This window comes from Nicotiana tomentosiformis, chromosome 6, assembly GCF_000390325.3.
Source record: "Nicotiana tomentosiformis chromosome 6, ASM39032v3, whole genome shotgun sequence".
NCBI lineage: Eukaryota > Viridiplantae > Streptophyta > Magnoliopsida > Solanales > Solanaceae > Nicotiana > Nicotiana tomentosiformis.
The window spans coordinates 44,541,716-44,558,152 of NC_090817.1; the positions used below are offsets into that span (position 1 = coordinate 44,541,716).

General features: G+C 36.9%; 1 protein-coding gene across 1 annotated transcript; it reads right to left on the minus strand.

Moving 5' to 3' along the window:
- Positions 1 to 1,191: 1,191 nt before the first annotated feature.
- Positions 1,192 to 9,360, minus strand: LOC104119641 (guanosine nucleotide diphosphate dissociation inhibitor 2). The gene is made up of 13 exons (XM_009631201.4): positions 9,112 to 9,360; positions 7,687 to 7,749; positions 7,530 to 7,613; positions 7,339 to 7,446; positions 7,063 to 7,235; positions 6,193 to 6,304; positions 6,017 to 6,097; positions 5,810 to 5,872; positions 5,625 to 5,726; positions 5,112 to 5,236; positions 2,985 to 3,195; positions 2,829 to 2,903; positions 1,192 to 1,437 (listed from the first exon to the last, which is right to left on the minus strand). The coding sequence occupies exons 1-13, from the start codon at positions 9,196 to 9,198 to the stop codon at positions 1,387 to 1,389; spliced, it is 1,335 nt and encodes a 444-aa protein (XP_009629496.1). The 5' UTR covers positions 9,199 to 9,360; the 3' UTR covers positions 1,192 to 1,386.
- Between the last annotated feature and the right edge of the window lie 7,077 nt (positions 9,361 to 16,437).

The window sequence follows — 16,437 nt, forward strand, 5'->3', positions numbered from 1 at the left end:
TTCTCCAAAGTTGCAAATGCGACAAACCAATCACAGCGACGGAGGCCACCCCGTCGCAAAAGCGAAGCTGCCTAGCCCCCTCCAGCATCTCAAATGCGAGCATGATCTCGCAAATGCGAGGCTTGCACTTGCAAACAGTACCACGCAAATGAGAGAACTGCAGGCTTTCACACCAGAATTTCTCAGCTATGCAAAAATGTTCCGCAATCAATCAGAAACTCACCCGAGCCCCTCAAGCTCCAATCCGAACATTCACACAAGTAAATTAACATCATACAAACTCGCTCGCGAACTTAATTTATCAAAACAACAACAAAATTCAAGAATTGATCATCAAAACTCAAGATTTTCAACTTCAAAACTCAATTTGCCAATTTTTCACATAACACGCCGAAATGGCCTCGGGTCACCCAGGACTCCAACCAAACATGCATACAAATCCAAAATCATCATACGAACTGACCGGAATCGTCAAAACACCGATCCGTGGTCGTTTACCAAAAACGTTGACTGTTGTCAACTCTAGCCATATTTAAAGTCAAAAATCTCATTTTCTTCAAAATTTCACATTAAATTTTTCAAAAATCGACACAAACCACACATGCAAATCATAAGTCATTAAATAGAGCTATGAAAAGTCTCGAAACACAAAAAAGGCAATTAGTACCCAAAACGATCGATCGAATCATTACAATCATACCTTTATCTTTGCGCTACCTGTTTACATGCCACTTTCTCAGCTCTCACAATTTTGTTTGGGGATATAAAGGTAAGAGTCTCATTCAACGTTTTAAACATTCATCACAAAGTTTTACTTTGTTCTATTTCAACCAAACACCTCATCAGTTTGTTTCAATTTTTACACTTCTATCCAAATCTTATTTATAAAACTAGTTCCAGCACTTAAAAGTGCTTTTAGCGCTTGTGCTCATAAGTCATTTTTTTTTAACTAATCCAAATGGGCTCATAGAAAAACTTGATTCGGGACAAAAGTGAAGGTGTATTCTCTAACATTATCAAAGGGAGGGAAAAGAACCTGCAAAAAATACAATATTTTCATGGTTATCGTATTTTATTTTCAGTATATAACAAGATAGTCAAATACAGAATATCAAAAATCTTAAAAACTCTGTCGGGATCGACAAGAAAAAGGAGCCAGGTGCAAGATAGACCCACGTATACATGCATCAGTTTCTTCAACAAACATGATGTTATTGAGCATAACAAAAGCATATTGTTACAGGAAGGGCATTAACCCTTAACTCATGAAATAAAACAGTACAATGAGTCCATTTCTACATCAAATCCTATCACAATCTTGTTACACATCAAGGAATAAACCAGCGTAAAGTATGTCGAAGTACATGAGAACTAGAGAGCAACTTCTCATTCTTCGGCTGCACTTGCAGCACTTAGATCCACATTGAGGTCCAAAACCTGAAGAAAGCAATTGAGTCATCTTGGTTAGGTCCTCCACATAAAATAAATACATCTTTTACCAAGTACAAACTCCGTTCCCTGCACCATAGGAAAGGGGTGGGAAGACAAGAAATGGAAGGTTATAATGAATGCTAACTGAAGTATTGTGGAGGGTATTCAGATACAGAAGCTCCGCCTTTGAAAGGTAAAGTATCATGCTATCTGGATCCTATTTTAATCCAAATCTACAGCTGGTACAATAACCTTTCTACCTAGACTCACATCGCACCTCACAAACCCAAGCATTTGGCATAAAAAGATTTAATAAGCCATCAATGAAAAGTTGTTAAGATAAAAAACATTCAAGATCAAAAAGAAACTCTATACCAGCATCACATAATGCATGCTTCTCATAATTGAGATTTGGAGGGGGGGAAGGAGAAGGAAAAAGAACGGAAAGGGAGCAATTTTGTTGTTACATAAGTAATTAGGGATGCTATTAGAAACCCTCAATCTATAAATCTGTTATCAGAACTGAACCTTAACCTTACTTGATATAGCAATTTGTCATACCCTGTCAGAAACAGACTATTTATCAAGGAATCAGCTACAGTATTCAGCTGCACTCCCTTTAACTTATTCAACTTTGATGTAGAATTTGTCCCATTATCAACTATGGAACTCCAGAACAAAGGGAAAGTTATACATGTATGAACATCAGCCAATTCTCCCCGTCTCCCACACACAAATGAGGGACGAACATGCCAATACTCATTTTTGGACAGACAGTCTGGCTACCATCAAATTATTAGAAAAAAAATCCAATGATGATACGTCCTCTCTTTCTCAGGTATCAGTACCAGAATACAGTGCAAGACCTAAATTCCCATCAATTAGAGTTATTGTTTCTTTCAAATAAGGAATCAATTAGAGTTACTGTTCTGGGGATACGAGAGCTGCGGCTAAACTACTTTCCATGAACAGCGATCCCTTCTCAATACTACGTGAATTCTGCATATGACATCGAGCAAAGATATGAAAGTGTACTGAACTAGCAGAGAGGGGTGTTACCAAATGAATCAAGTTTCTGCAAAGTACTATGTCCTCCCCCGCCCTCGCAACCGACAAAAAGTTTTAAAAAAAAAAGGAAAGAAAAGAAATCACAAACTAATTTATCGCACTATCTTTTGTTGATCTACCAAAGTTAGCATTCAATTACCAAAATCTTTTCCTTTTTTCTATTTACTAAGAGATACGTAAGAAGGTAAATGCTCAGCAATAGGACATGAAAAATGATGCATGGCCTACTTTTCTTAAACTTCTGCAGAATGTCAAAAAGGATGGGCAGAGAGCGAAGGGTTGACCTCCTTTAACAAGTTCAATGTTTTCCAGAATATGCTAAAACATACCTTTCCAGTTATCAAGGTATACATATTGAGCACATCATCAACAGTCGACTCAAAGTGAGTTGTGGGATCATAGCTCTGTTCAAACAGAAAACCGGACATGTCATGCTAGGTAGACTTTATGACAATCAGATTCAGAAGTGACTCAAAGAGACTCACAGTTGAAATAAAACAGTTATCTAATGAGGGCTCATTGACAGGTTCAAATCTGTCATATGCTTCAAAGAAGATCTCATCAATTTGTCCTAGAAGATCAATGCCAGGCTTGAGTTCACTCTCTGGATTATCAGTTTCTGCCTCTGTTGAGACAAATGCAATGAATTTGCCCTTTGGAGCAACATTATGAGTGTAAGAACAACAGAACAGGTACCTGAATATCCAAATATTCAAGCATGAGTAAGAAGATCCCACTTATTTCCAAAATATTACATTTTCTTTACAAACCAAGTCAGAAGAATAAACATTTTCAAGGATGAATAGCTTCTCTAGGAGTATAACAACAACGACAACAAGAAGCCCAGTGGAGTCCCACAGGTGGGGTCTAGCTTCTCTAGGAGCATAATAAGTAGAAATAGTAGCGGCACTAATGCCAATCAGCAATAAGATCATCTCTCAGACCTGCTAATTTTCCTTTTCTTTCTGAGGATCGAGAAATCCGTCTAGGGCCAAACCTCAGGACCAACCGCTGCCTTCGAACTCGGGAATATTGGGCCCGCCACTTTACCCTTCTCCACTTAAATATCAGGCTTAGTTCGCAGGGCAGCTCGAACCTATGACCTAAGTCGCAAGTCCCGCAACCTTTGCCACTTGAACTAAGCCCTAGGGGCTCTCGCGGATCTACTAATCATTAAGTATAATGTTTATGATTCTTTGCATTAGTTGTTTGTTCAATGCTAAACCAGAACTCCCAAGCAATGATTCATCGCTTGTAGAATGTCTGTTGATACAATAACTAGTTACAGCGCGGATTCATAATCCATGTTTCTACTACTCGAGGAAGCTGATTACAGTTGGTAAAGATCAACAATGCACATAAGCTGATTATTCTCCACGTCTCTGACCATCATTCTATGCAGTTCTGGACTTTGAATAACAAATACAATAAATACTTGAAATCAACTAAACAAATGCGCTAAGTGATGTGCTGTCTATCAAGAAGTGTCTGCACAATCACATTCCCCCCACTAGTACCTAAAGATGAGAATCCAATTGCAGATAGATAACTTTGCATTGAAATTTGAGACCTAAGAAAGCTGAAGAGCCATTTCCAGGATCCATTTATAAATGAATCAACCATGTCAAGCTCAGCCAAATTACCATTTTACTTATAATGGCACAGAAAACATACCGATTCCAGCAACAATCTATGCAAAGATGAAATGGGATTACAAGGGCAGAACAGTTAAGAAAAGGAATGTGCCGAAGCCAAGTAACTCCCTCGCTTCTTTTATTTTTTTTGGGGGGGGGTTGGACTTAAGACACTTGCCCAAAATAAATGCAATGGAAAGAATCTAATCACCCACCCCCACCACTGATAATAAATTAAAGAAACAACAGAAGACATCAAGTTAAGGGAATCAGTCATAAAAAATAATATGAGCTTTGAAATGTAAAAGTAAAACAGTATCACAATGTAAGAGAACGAACTTAGAAAGTCACGGAAAATTGGAGTGCATCGTTATGATACTTAAGGTCTTCCAAATGTCGAAAACTATAAGTCACATACCATAATATATCAGATAGAGTGCGAGTGAATTTAAGGCATAGCAAACGTTGCATATATATTAAATTGTGAGATCATTATAGTTAGAATAAAGAAATTAAAATGCAATTAGTCGTCATACATCCTAAGGATAAATTTAATAAAAATTGTTCTAATCTAAACTTAATAAAAATTGTTCTTTTCTAATAAATATTTAAAAAAATATCTTTTTGTTATTTAATGAAAATTGCTCACTCAACCGGGGCAAGATAAAACGTCATGACTTTGAGCTGAATAAAGTTTACCTAGTAAAATGATGATTATCATTTATATGTGTGGATTTCTATGCTATGGCTGTAATTTCTTTATTTGGTGATAAATAAAATGTTTAATTACCAAAAAGAAATGAAGATTATCCATGCAATAGTACACCAGCTATCAAGAAGGATCAAACAGGTCTAATGACTGAGCTAAATTTTGTTTCAAGTGTAAGCTTTGGTTCCTAATCATTTGTTTAGCTTTTAGCTCCACCCTGAGACTAGAAACAAAATAAATTATTTGCAAGATACTGGAGAAAAACTTACATATCAGATTTACGGCCCAATTGTTTTTGGGGTAAGATAATTTGCACCGAGTGAGAATCATTGGTATTAGGAATTGGGTGGCTCATAATTGCAATAGCTCTTGCAACTTTTCCAACCTTTCTAACCTGCAATAAATGTCTTGGGTTTATTAATTTATCGAAAACACTTAAAATGATTAAGCCGGACATCCCAATAGTAAGTAGTTTGACATCTCCTAAGCTACATTGTCCACGCGTTCATTGTGATATACTCAGACAATGGCCTTTTCTTCTTTGATAAGTCAAAAAATTTCATTAAGCACCAAATTGGTGTAAAATTTATGTGCAAGACATCTACGTGACTCTACTTGAGTCATCCATTATCTTCCAAGTTCCACCAAGTTTGACCAACCTCCTGTACAACATGGTATTTTCTCCTTGTACTGAGAATGGCCAAATGGAATGCTAAATAAGACATGCTGGCTATATTATATTTAAGAAGTCACTAAAATTATCAGCTCAGAGCATTTATTACCTTGTTGGTCAAGTAAGAAGGATCACATACAACTTTCTTGCACTTAGCTGTCTCTCCTTCTGAAGTGACACCACAAACCTTTCCTTCTTCATCAAACTCTACCTGGAATTTGAGGAGAAATTCTTTTGAGGACAAAAATCAAAGACATCTTTTATACACAGCCAATACAGAAATATAAACTGTACCTTGCATTCAGGTTTATTCAACATATAGGTGCCACCATACACAGCACTAAGTCGAGCAAATGCCTAAGTTAAGCAAAAGATACACCAAATAGAAATTATTCAATCAAGGAAAAAAAAAGTTGAAGATGCTTTTTTAAGATGATGGAGGATGACTAATAATAACAAAAGCAGAAAATACAAAATTTAATGAGGAACTCAAGGTAGTACCTGGGGAAGCTCTCCTAATCCGTATAAAGGGTAGATATATGGTGATCCTCCTTGAAAACGTGCAAGAGACTCAGCATACAGCTGTCACATTACATGGAACAAAAGTTCAGACATAAGCACGTGGAATTTTAAATACCACTGGCTTAAGAATTCAAAGGAGGAACAATTCGATTCACCTTCATTCTCTTCACTGTATCCACCGCAGGTTCATCTAAGTAGCGGTCATCTCTATGTAGTGCCAATGCATGACCAATGAAGTCCATAGTGTTGTCATCAAGACCATATTTTCTGATAAAATAAAGAATTACCATAAGCAGCAGAACGTGGGGGTTTACAAATAAATTACAATATATTATAGGCAATGCTGACAAACATTTTTTATGCCAACTTCTACAAATTGACAATTTCAGAACATTAAAAGATCATAAAAGAAAACACATGAGAGATTAAATATTAGGATTTCAACAATTTCTAATCTTTTAACCATCAGATCATCTCACCACTACAGAAGCATGTTAGAAAAATAAGGCCCATTTTGGTCTAGTGGTAAGAGTCCAGCTCGTGATATGTGGATTAGGCGCGGTCACAAGTTCAGCCCTGCAGCAGACAAAAGTCCGGTGTTTAAGTGGAGAAGGGTAGATGTGCAGGTCAATTATCCATTGAATTTCGAACCATGCGCCAGCTGACCATTGGGATTTCTCGGTTAAATAAAAAAGGACCTTGGACCTAACTCAACTCCAATAACTAACTCATGAGGTGACGATTGCCAAAACCATATTAAGGAGACAATGACCAATTTCCTCAACTAATGTGGGACACATTAAGAAAGCATAAGACAAATCAGACATTTTACAAACACCTACCGTTAATTCTACTCACTAGTTTCCTTTTTTTTAGATAAAATTGTACTCACTACTTTCTTCTCACAAGCTCATAATAAACAGGTACAAAAGATACAAAATCTAAGACAATTTAGCAACGATTATCTCAGACACGAAAGGCCTCAATTGATATATGGGAAAAAATAAGGAAGTTCAGGAGCTTACGCTATAAGCTCTCTTGTTGTCACTCTTGTTAGATCCATCCCCTCATGTGTCTTAGGATCACTCTCATTATAATCCTGAACATAGATAAAGAATTTCCGTGCACGGCGTTTCTCAAAAATGCCCATTAAAGGAGATTTAAGTGCCTCCATATCTGTGGCAGGCACCTTGTGGACCTACTTCATCAAGTAAATGGGAACTGTAGGTTAGAGCAACGAATAGTCTTGAAACTAAAAGCTGACATCTCACGACAACACCAAAGAATGAAAAGAATTGTACCTTTCCTTTACTATACACAAAGCTTCCATCAACCGCTTTGAAGTACAAATATTTTGTAACGTCGGTGTGGATTAGAACTCGTACAAGTGCACCATTAGCCATAATGAACTGCTCCAACCAATAAGTTAGAACACCAGCACATAATCAAGAGCTTTCCATCAAGCAGATAGTCAAAAGAGGAAGAGGAAAACCTTAGGGATCATGTCGACATTATAATCCCTGCTAGAACCCAATTGAGATGGAGGCTTGTCACTCCCCCTGAACCTCTTCCAGAGCTGAAAGCCAAAAACTACATCAGACACGTCCAAAACAGAAAACACGATTTGTAAATAATTAGAGGACCCTTACCTGCACAAGATTGAGGGATGTCGATTCTCCTCCATAGTAGTCATTCCTGTCCATGTGCAGAACCTATTTACATGAAAGGAGCAGTAATTACTGAGATAATTCAAGTAAAATAGGATAGCAAGCATATCTCACAAAAAGAAAAAAGAAAAAAAAAAAGACATCAAGATAAAGAAAACAATAAATTGCTCTAGTTGATAGTATCTCCCCTTGCTTTCTTTGTACAGACAGGAGACTTGGTTGATCAAAGATATTGGCATCATCCACTGACATGTACATTTTATTTGCTCTGTTGTATTATATTTCTACCTCATGCATAAACAACTAAGATCAATTGAGACAAATTCACAACATTCGCAAAAGAGATACAGCAATCTTATAAGAAATTTTACCTCGCAAAGGCTTCAATATAGCATACGGATATAGGTGGATAGTCAATTGTATGATTTGAATTGCATAATGCTTTAAGGCATTATTGTTATTGTTGTTGATATCTTTTATTACATGTTCGTTACCATTTTTATCTGGTTAACAATTAATGTTTATCATGAGATTTACTTGTAATTACCTTAAAAATGACCTGATTGTGTAAGTCTCTTTTACACCTAGAAGTTAAGTTCGAATTGAATTATGGCAAGTACATGTGAAACTCATGGAGAAAGGGATTCTGATATGGCAAGTGATGAACCATTGAAAAGTAAATGCGATAGCACAAAGAGCCCGTTTGGATAAGCTGATTATAGATAGCTGATAAACTTTAAGTGATGAAAAGCATTTTTAAGTGCTGAAACTGATTTTTTAAATAAGCATTTAAGTGTTTGGATAGATGTGCTGAAACTAATAATAAGTAACTGATGTGTTTGGTAGAAAAGTGATGATAAGCTATTATTTTGTTAAAATGACAAAAATATCCTTAAAAACTTTACAAAAGATTATAAATTAAAAAAAAAAATTGTAAAGAAAAGTATGAACCACAATATGGAATGAAAGGAAAGTTATAAAATTTATTTTGGAAAAAATATTTTATGAATTAAAAAATATTATTGAGGATAAACTAGTAAAAGCTTGCTTATAAGCTAAAAAGGCTTCAACTTATAACTTACGCTTATTTTAGTTTATAAGCACTTACACTTATAAGCACTTTAGATATTTAACAATGGCGTAGATAAACTAAAATATGATTATAAGCCAGTTTGACCAGCTCGTAAGGTTAGCCAAACACACTCAAAGAAAATGAGGGATAAAATAAAATAAAAAAAGAAAATCCGGAAAAGGAAAACTGAAAATCCACAAGATAGATCAAACAAAAGGAAGAAACCGATCTCGAAGAAATCAAAAGTAGATAAACATCTTTAAGCTAATCCAAAGGGGGAAACTGTAAGTAATAGTATATATTTAATAAGAATCAGAAATCAAAAATGAAAAAACCTTAAGACCATCAACAGAGAGAAGACCACTGAGGATACATTCCTTGAGGCCTGTGCCAAGCACTATCACATCGTACTCTTCATCCATCTTTTTCTTTCGACACACAAAATTAATAAAGAGATTTGGATCTACTCCGATAGTTAGGGTTCTTCTATACTTAAAGCTAAAATGCCAAGGGTAGGAGTAGACTGTGTTGATGACGAACTCTATTTTTAAAAAATGACAAGTATGCTTTGATGATGGAACAAGGAAACGCCAACAAAGGGTTACGTTCCTATTTTTTATATTAATAAAAAGTTTCTTTTTGATTTATTTCGTTTTTATAATTCATTTATATTAATTATTATATTACTTTTTGTGTTCCATTTCATGTGATGATTTTGATTTAGTAATGGAAACTAATATAGGATGAAAGACATTTAAAATTTGGTGATCTAAATTACCCCATTAAAAGTAAAATTGAAAGCTTTTTTCTTTTCTTTTCAATGAAAATCACAAATTTTATTCAATAAAAAATAACCATGTATGCCATTTACTCATTGGACTTTAGAAATAGGATAACTCAAAAAATAACCAAAATTAAGCTCCCTTTTGATCATAAATTTTGGCAACTTGTTTTCAAAATTTTTTGAAAATATTATTTGTTAGTGGAATATGATTAGTTTTTGAAAAAAATAAATATTTTTTTCAAGTTACCAAAATCTCGTTTAGGATAGTTTCAGGTAAAAACTTTTATTTCACTCACAAAATTTCATCTTCTTTTCAAATAAAATGCATGTCTAAGTCATCCTATACTATCTACTACTTTATTTATCACCTTCAAAAAAAAAATTACATTTAAATATTTTCTAAATATAGAAATGTATAACTCATTTTCAAACGGACCAAAATGCATCATATAAATTAATACAAATATAAAGTATTTTTTCATTTTGGTTAATAAATAAAGTCCTAATAACTCAAAAGCATATTCTTCAGCAAAGTACATGGGATCGTGACTGAAGCAACCAAGATGCCTCTTGTCCATTACTATTAAATTAAACTCCCAGATTTGAAATCCTAAAAGAAACATGCACATCGATATATACCAAAGAAAAAAAAATGTTATCGATTTTATATTTATATCTATATCTATATTTATTTATTTATATTTATTTATATCTATCTATTTATCTATATCTATATTATTATAAAAGCACGAATGTTTCACGCTAAATGTTAGATGGCTAAAATATTCTCGTAATATTGATAGACTTTTATATCCTTCAAAATTTAAATTATCTTTTCAATATTTATGTCCAAAAACGTAAAAGTGTTTCAACGGAGTAGAATCCAAATCCATTGTAACGTAAACTATCCTATCAGGTTATGACTTTCACTCCGTTCGTTGGTTATTCAAATAAGGGTCAAACTTATGAAAATTTAAAGCCTTAAAATTGCCAACTTTCGGCAAAACATCGCAAATCAACCTACGGACTCCCAAATTAAATTTTGGGCATGCGCCCAAGTCCAAAATCACGATACAAACCTATCGGAGCCATCAAAACACCACTACGGGGTCGTTTTCACAAAAGTCAAAGTCTGGTCAATATTTTTAAATTTAAACTTCTAAGTCAAGAATCAAGGGTCGAAATCAACCTGAAAGCTTTCCGGAACGAAACTAACCAACCCCGCAAGTCATAAAAGCATATACACACATGTGTGAAGCATGAAAAGGGAAAACGGGGCGCAATTACACAAAATGATCGATCAGGTTGTTACATTCTCCCCCTCTTAAACAAATGTTTGTCCTCGAACGTGCCAAGAATCTCTCCCAAGACATCAAATCACTGTATAATAACTTACCATACACATAGGTGATACTACGTTACCCCAACCCACATAAGCCCGACAACATCATCCCAACTGGATATTATTCCTTTTACGCATGCCGAAAAGCCTTAAAATCAAATTTCCACATCTACCAAGGGCCCCATTATCACACAAACACACTGTAAAATCCTCAACGAGCTACAACAGATCATGCATACACCCACAAAGTAATACCACACGACATAACACATCATCTATACGCCCATAGCAATAATTCTGACTGCAATAATCGCCCATTACCAAACCTAGTACCGGCAAACAGACTCATATCAATTGAACCTTGTTCCAAACCTTCACAACATTGCAAATAATACAAGAAACATGCGAAACTCATAACCACTCATCCGGTCAACAAAGCCACCCCAAACACCACATGGGCACCCACATCGCAATTTAAACCCAACAAGCACAACTCGAATGTGACTAGAATATGAAAAGAGGAACACATAAGAGAACCGTCAAACAAGCCAAATAGGCACAACTCCTCACAGATACCATACTATAGACCCAATCCACAAGGAAGAAGCAAGACACACACAACAACCACAATAAATCTTGCCTTAATATGTCCTCTCCGCGGCATATAGCCTAGCACAAACACACATATCCATAAAAAACACCAGGTCTCATCCTTAACTCGGAATCACAAGTAAAATAAACATCATATCGCCTAAGACACTCTACCAACTAACCTCGTAGAACCAAAACCACAACACGAAATAAACTTCTCATACCTGTAGAACACTTAGATCACCAATCAAGGACAAACCACCTAGAAATCACGTCACAACCTACCGTATTTAACTAACAGAAAGTCCACCCAAACCTTAAAACCTACATTAGCAACCAAACCAAAACGATAGACACGGGCTATCACAATAAATTTCTCAACTAGCGTGAGCACATAGACAGAGTACAAGAGTCACAAAACACAACCATATCTAAAGCAAGGTAGGATGAATCTTACCAATAAATGTGACTTGATCGAAGTAAAACAAATGTATCTCTATACTTACTAAACCATACCTGTAAGGATATCATCCGATGCATCAGCCTCTGCCCAACAAGAAAGAGCGTAACAATGGGCCTACCCTCTCCCTCTAAGGTGACCTCTACCCGCCTGACCTCTACCCTTGCTGGCGGTGCAGGTACATCAACAACTGGATCAGAACTCGCAGTGTGAATACCCCGCCATGACATATCTGTCTAGATTCTAGGATAATCTCTCAACATGTGGCTGGTATCTCCACACTCAAAGAAACCTCTCTGCTGACATGGCTGTGGAAGTTGTTCGGTACGGGTACTCTAGGACCCATGGATATCTGAAACACCCCATGAAGCCTGAAGTGCAAACTGAATTGGCTGGCCCACAAAACCTCTGCCATAACGTACCATGCCTCCAAAATAAGGACCAGTAGATCTTCCCGACCCACGTGACCTATGCCCTCTCTCTCCTGGTCTCGCATGCTCTCTAATCGGCATGCGATCTCTACCACCTGCTGAAAAGGAACATCCGTCTCCAACTCCCGAGCCATGCTGAATCGGATATCATAACCGAGCCCCTCAATGAACCTGTGAACTCTCTCTAACTATATAAACCAAAGCAGGTGCATGTCTGGACAAATCACTGAATCTAACGACATACTTTGACACTGACATAGTGCCCTGGCGTAGGTGCTCAAACTCTGCACGCCACGTATCCCAAAGGGTTCTAGGAACAAACTTTCTCAAGAACATCTCTAAAAACTGAGCCCATGAAAGTGAAGCTGCATCGTCTGGGCTACCCTCCTCGTAAACCCGTCACCACTGATACACTGCTCCCGACAACTGGAATGTAGTAAAAGCAGCCCACTCATCTCTACAATATCCATGGTGAGGAGAATACAGTGGCATTTTTCAAGAAAACCGTGTGCATCCTCTGAAGCTAAACCACTAAAAGTAGGAGGGTGATACTTCTTGAACCTCTTGAGTCTCTGCTCCTCCTCCTCAGATGTCCCTGGCCTGACCTCAGGCTGAACCGGAATAACAAGATGTGCTGACATGACACCTGGAACCTGACCAATTTGGACTCGCTGCTCTGGAGTACGGGTAGCGGGAGTCTGAGCTCTTACCCCGATCTGTGAAGTAGCTGGTGCAAAAGGAATCAATCCCGTATGATCTAATGTACCAAACATGCTCAGGAACTGTGCTAAGGTCTCCTAAAGTCTCGGGGTAGCAACGGGTGCCTCCGGTGCCTGTCCCCCCAATCGAAGCTACTGGTGGCTCCTCAGCTGCCGCTCTGACAGGTGCTCTAGCTATAGCACATGCACCTCATCGGCTTCTGCCTCTACCTCTGCCTCGGTCCCTAGAAACACCGGCTCTGGGGGCAGCATCGTCAGTAACTGCAGCTCGTGTTCTCACTATCTTTGAGAGGATAGAATGACAAAAGCTCAAACTTCGAAATCAATAAACTCGCACGATAGGAATGAAAGAAGTAAAGTTTTTTCCTAATAGTTCCGTAGCCCATCGAAGATAAGTACAGACGTCTCCGTACCGATCCCTAAGACTCTACTAAACTCGCTTATGACTCGTAGCACCTATGAACCTAGAGCTCTGATACCAACTTTGTCACGACCCCAATTTCCCTCTGTATGATGTCGTGATGGCATCTAGTCCCTAAGACTAGGTAAGCCTAATACTTACTGAATTAAATGATAGAATTGAACCAGAAACAACTATTAAGCATGAAACTAAAATTTCTATAGTAAACCAATAATCCCGAGTGCAATACAATATCCCAAAACCGGTAGTACAAGTCATAAGTTTTACTGAGTTAACTTGGACTTTTTAAGTACAACTATTTCATAATAGAATAAACTGTACAAAGTAAAGTATTAGAAGGTGACTCTGAGCCCTGCGAATGCGACGATAAGTATACCTTGAGTCTCCACAGCAATGTGCGATCAACTTGCTAATGACCCACAAACTCCGGAGTACCTGGATCTACACAAAAATGTGTATAAAGCGTAGCATGAGTACACCACAGGGGTACCCAGTAAGTATCAAGACTAACCTCAGAGGAGTAGTGACGAGGGACAGTCAAGACACCTACTAGAAATGACAACCTGTACGAGTATAAATACGAAACTGACAAGGAACAAGATCAATATAAAGCTAAGCATGGTAAACGACAACAATACTTGCAACATAAACTAGAAGACATTATTATCAACAAGGAACAAACTGGTAATAGCATCGTAGGGTAGGCTTAATACAGTTAAGTGCGATGAAACCAAGTAAGGAAAACAAGTAACAACTCAATAAAAATGACTGTTTTCACACAAGATATATTCACGAGTTTCCCCGAGGTACCACACCTCATAATTTCAATTCACGAACCCTGATCCCTTGGCATCTTGTGCCCATATTATAATTCAAAAATCACACGGAGAACTCACGTGCTGCACAGATAACTCACGTGTCAATACCGTTAATACCTCATATCTGCACGGATAACTCACATGCCAACAAAAACAATAACTCATGACCGCACGAACAACTCACGTGTCAATAGTACAACTCTCACACAGAAGTCAAGTAAACGAGAATACATATAAATGGTCAATAAACGTCAAGATTCATCTTCTTAAACCGATATGAGTGATTAATTACGTGTATGCTTTTGTAAGTGTTCTACCACAACTCAAGTCAACAAGTAAGAGTAGAGACAACAAACGGTACATAGGATGCAACATAACGAAACATAAAATGCATAACTCACACAAGGTAGGCACACCACTACACAAATATCATCAATAACAATTCCCCCAGGCTATCACAAGTCATCAAAAATCATGCCTGACATAGCCCCCTTGTTTCTCCATGTGCGCAACAATAAAGTAAATGTCTGCCTTGTCTCGTCACACACACATAATAATATTCCCGCCTTGTCTCGCCACATGCGCAACCCACACACACACACACACACACACACACACACACACACATACATATATATATATATATATATATATACACACACACACACACACACACACACACATACATATATATATATATATATATATATATATATATCACCTTGTCACGCCGCATGTGAAAATATATCAATGATAACAATAGCACATATAACTCATATGCGAATACCTTGACAATCCTCTCAACAATATCACGTGTGCAAAAAATAATATATATATATATATATATATATATCACCTTGTCACGCCGCATGTGAAAATATATCAATGATAACAATAGCACATATAACTCATATGCGAATACCTTGACAATCCTCTCAACAATATCACGTGTGCAAAAAATAATATAACACATTATAATGACTTTCACCACGTGTGCCCATATGCCTCAACATTTCCTCAAACAATTCCAATACCACAACCATACATAGCCCTCGGCTTAACAACCCTGAGTACAACAATTACAATAGCAATAACACGAGAATACGACAAGTAAATCAATACAAGAATTACAAAACACAAAGAAACGGAAGAATAAGTTCACAATGAAAGACATAGCAAGTAATAGTGGTTTCAAACAAGAATAGCTCAACAATGGGAGAGATAATGTGTAACAACGAAATTCAATAAGGGTAACTCAACAATTGAAGGGATAACATGTAACAATGTTTTCAACTAAGTACAACTCAACGATAAGAAATATAACATGTAATAATGATTCCAAATAAGGGTAAGTCAACAATGGAAGGGATAACAATAACTTCAATTAAGGTTAAACAATTACAGAAGAGATAACACGACAATTAAAGGGGCAACAATTTCAATTAAGGCATATAAGAGTTTATTTGGAAACAACTATAAAACATGAATCAATCAACTTCAAATAAGATACGTAAGGGTGAATTTATAAATTGGAGGATTTAACATGATAAGACAACTTCATTTTTAATGAACATAAGAACCTAAGAGTCTAAGCTGGTCAAATTTCCACACATAAGCCGTGTACACACTCGTCACCTCGTGTATATGTCTTTTACATAGTTCAAATAGGGCAAACAAACCAATTCCTATGGGGTAGTTCCCTCACACATTGTTAGGCAAGATACTTACCTCAAAAGCCCTTAATTAATTTTAAAAAATAGCTTTTCCTTTACAATTCACCTCCGCTCGGCACAAATCTAACCAAAATTGACTTAATAACATCAAATATTGCAAAGGAAATCAATTCCAATAATTAAAGCTATGATCTTTACATAATTCCTCAAAAGTCAACAAAAGTCAACCTAGGACCCGCCCAGTCAAAACTCCGGTCCAATGGTAGATTTGTCACGCCCTGACTTCGGGAGTGTGACCGGCAATCAACCGAGATATCCCGGTTAAGCAAGCATGTTAGATGCCTTATACCAAACCTTGCCCATTAACAATATAAGAACCAGTACAGGTGATAGACATGAGAAGAGTCAAGTGTTCCATAATA

Bases quoted from the DNA above. Each gene is read 5' to 3' on its own strand.
- LOC104119641 (XM_009631201.4), bottom strand. From the start codon at position 9,198: ATGGATGAAGAGTACGATGTGATAGTGCTTGGCACAGGCCTCAAGGAA. The intron at 2,904-2,984 runs GTGAGTCTCTTT...CTGTTTGAACAG, and splicing joins ATAACTGTTTTATTTCAACT to AGCTATGATCCCACAACTCA. The intron at 1,438-2,828 runs GTATGTTTTAGC...TGCTTTCTTCAG, and splicing joins ATACCTTGATAACTGGAAAG to GTTTTGGACCTCAATGTGGA.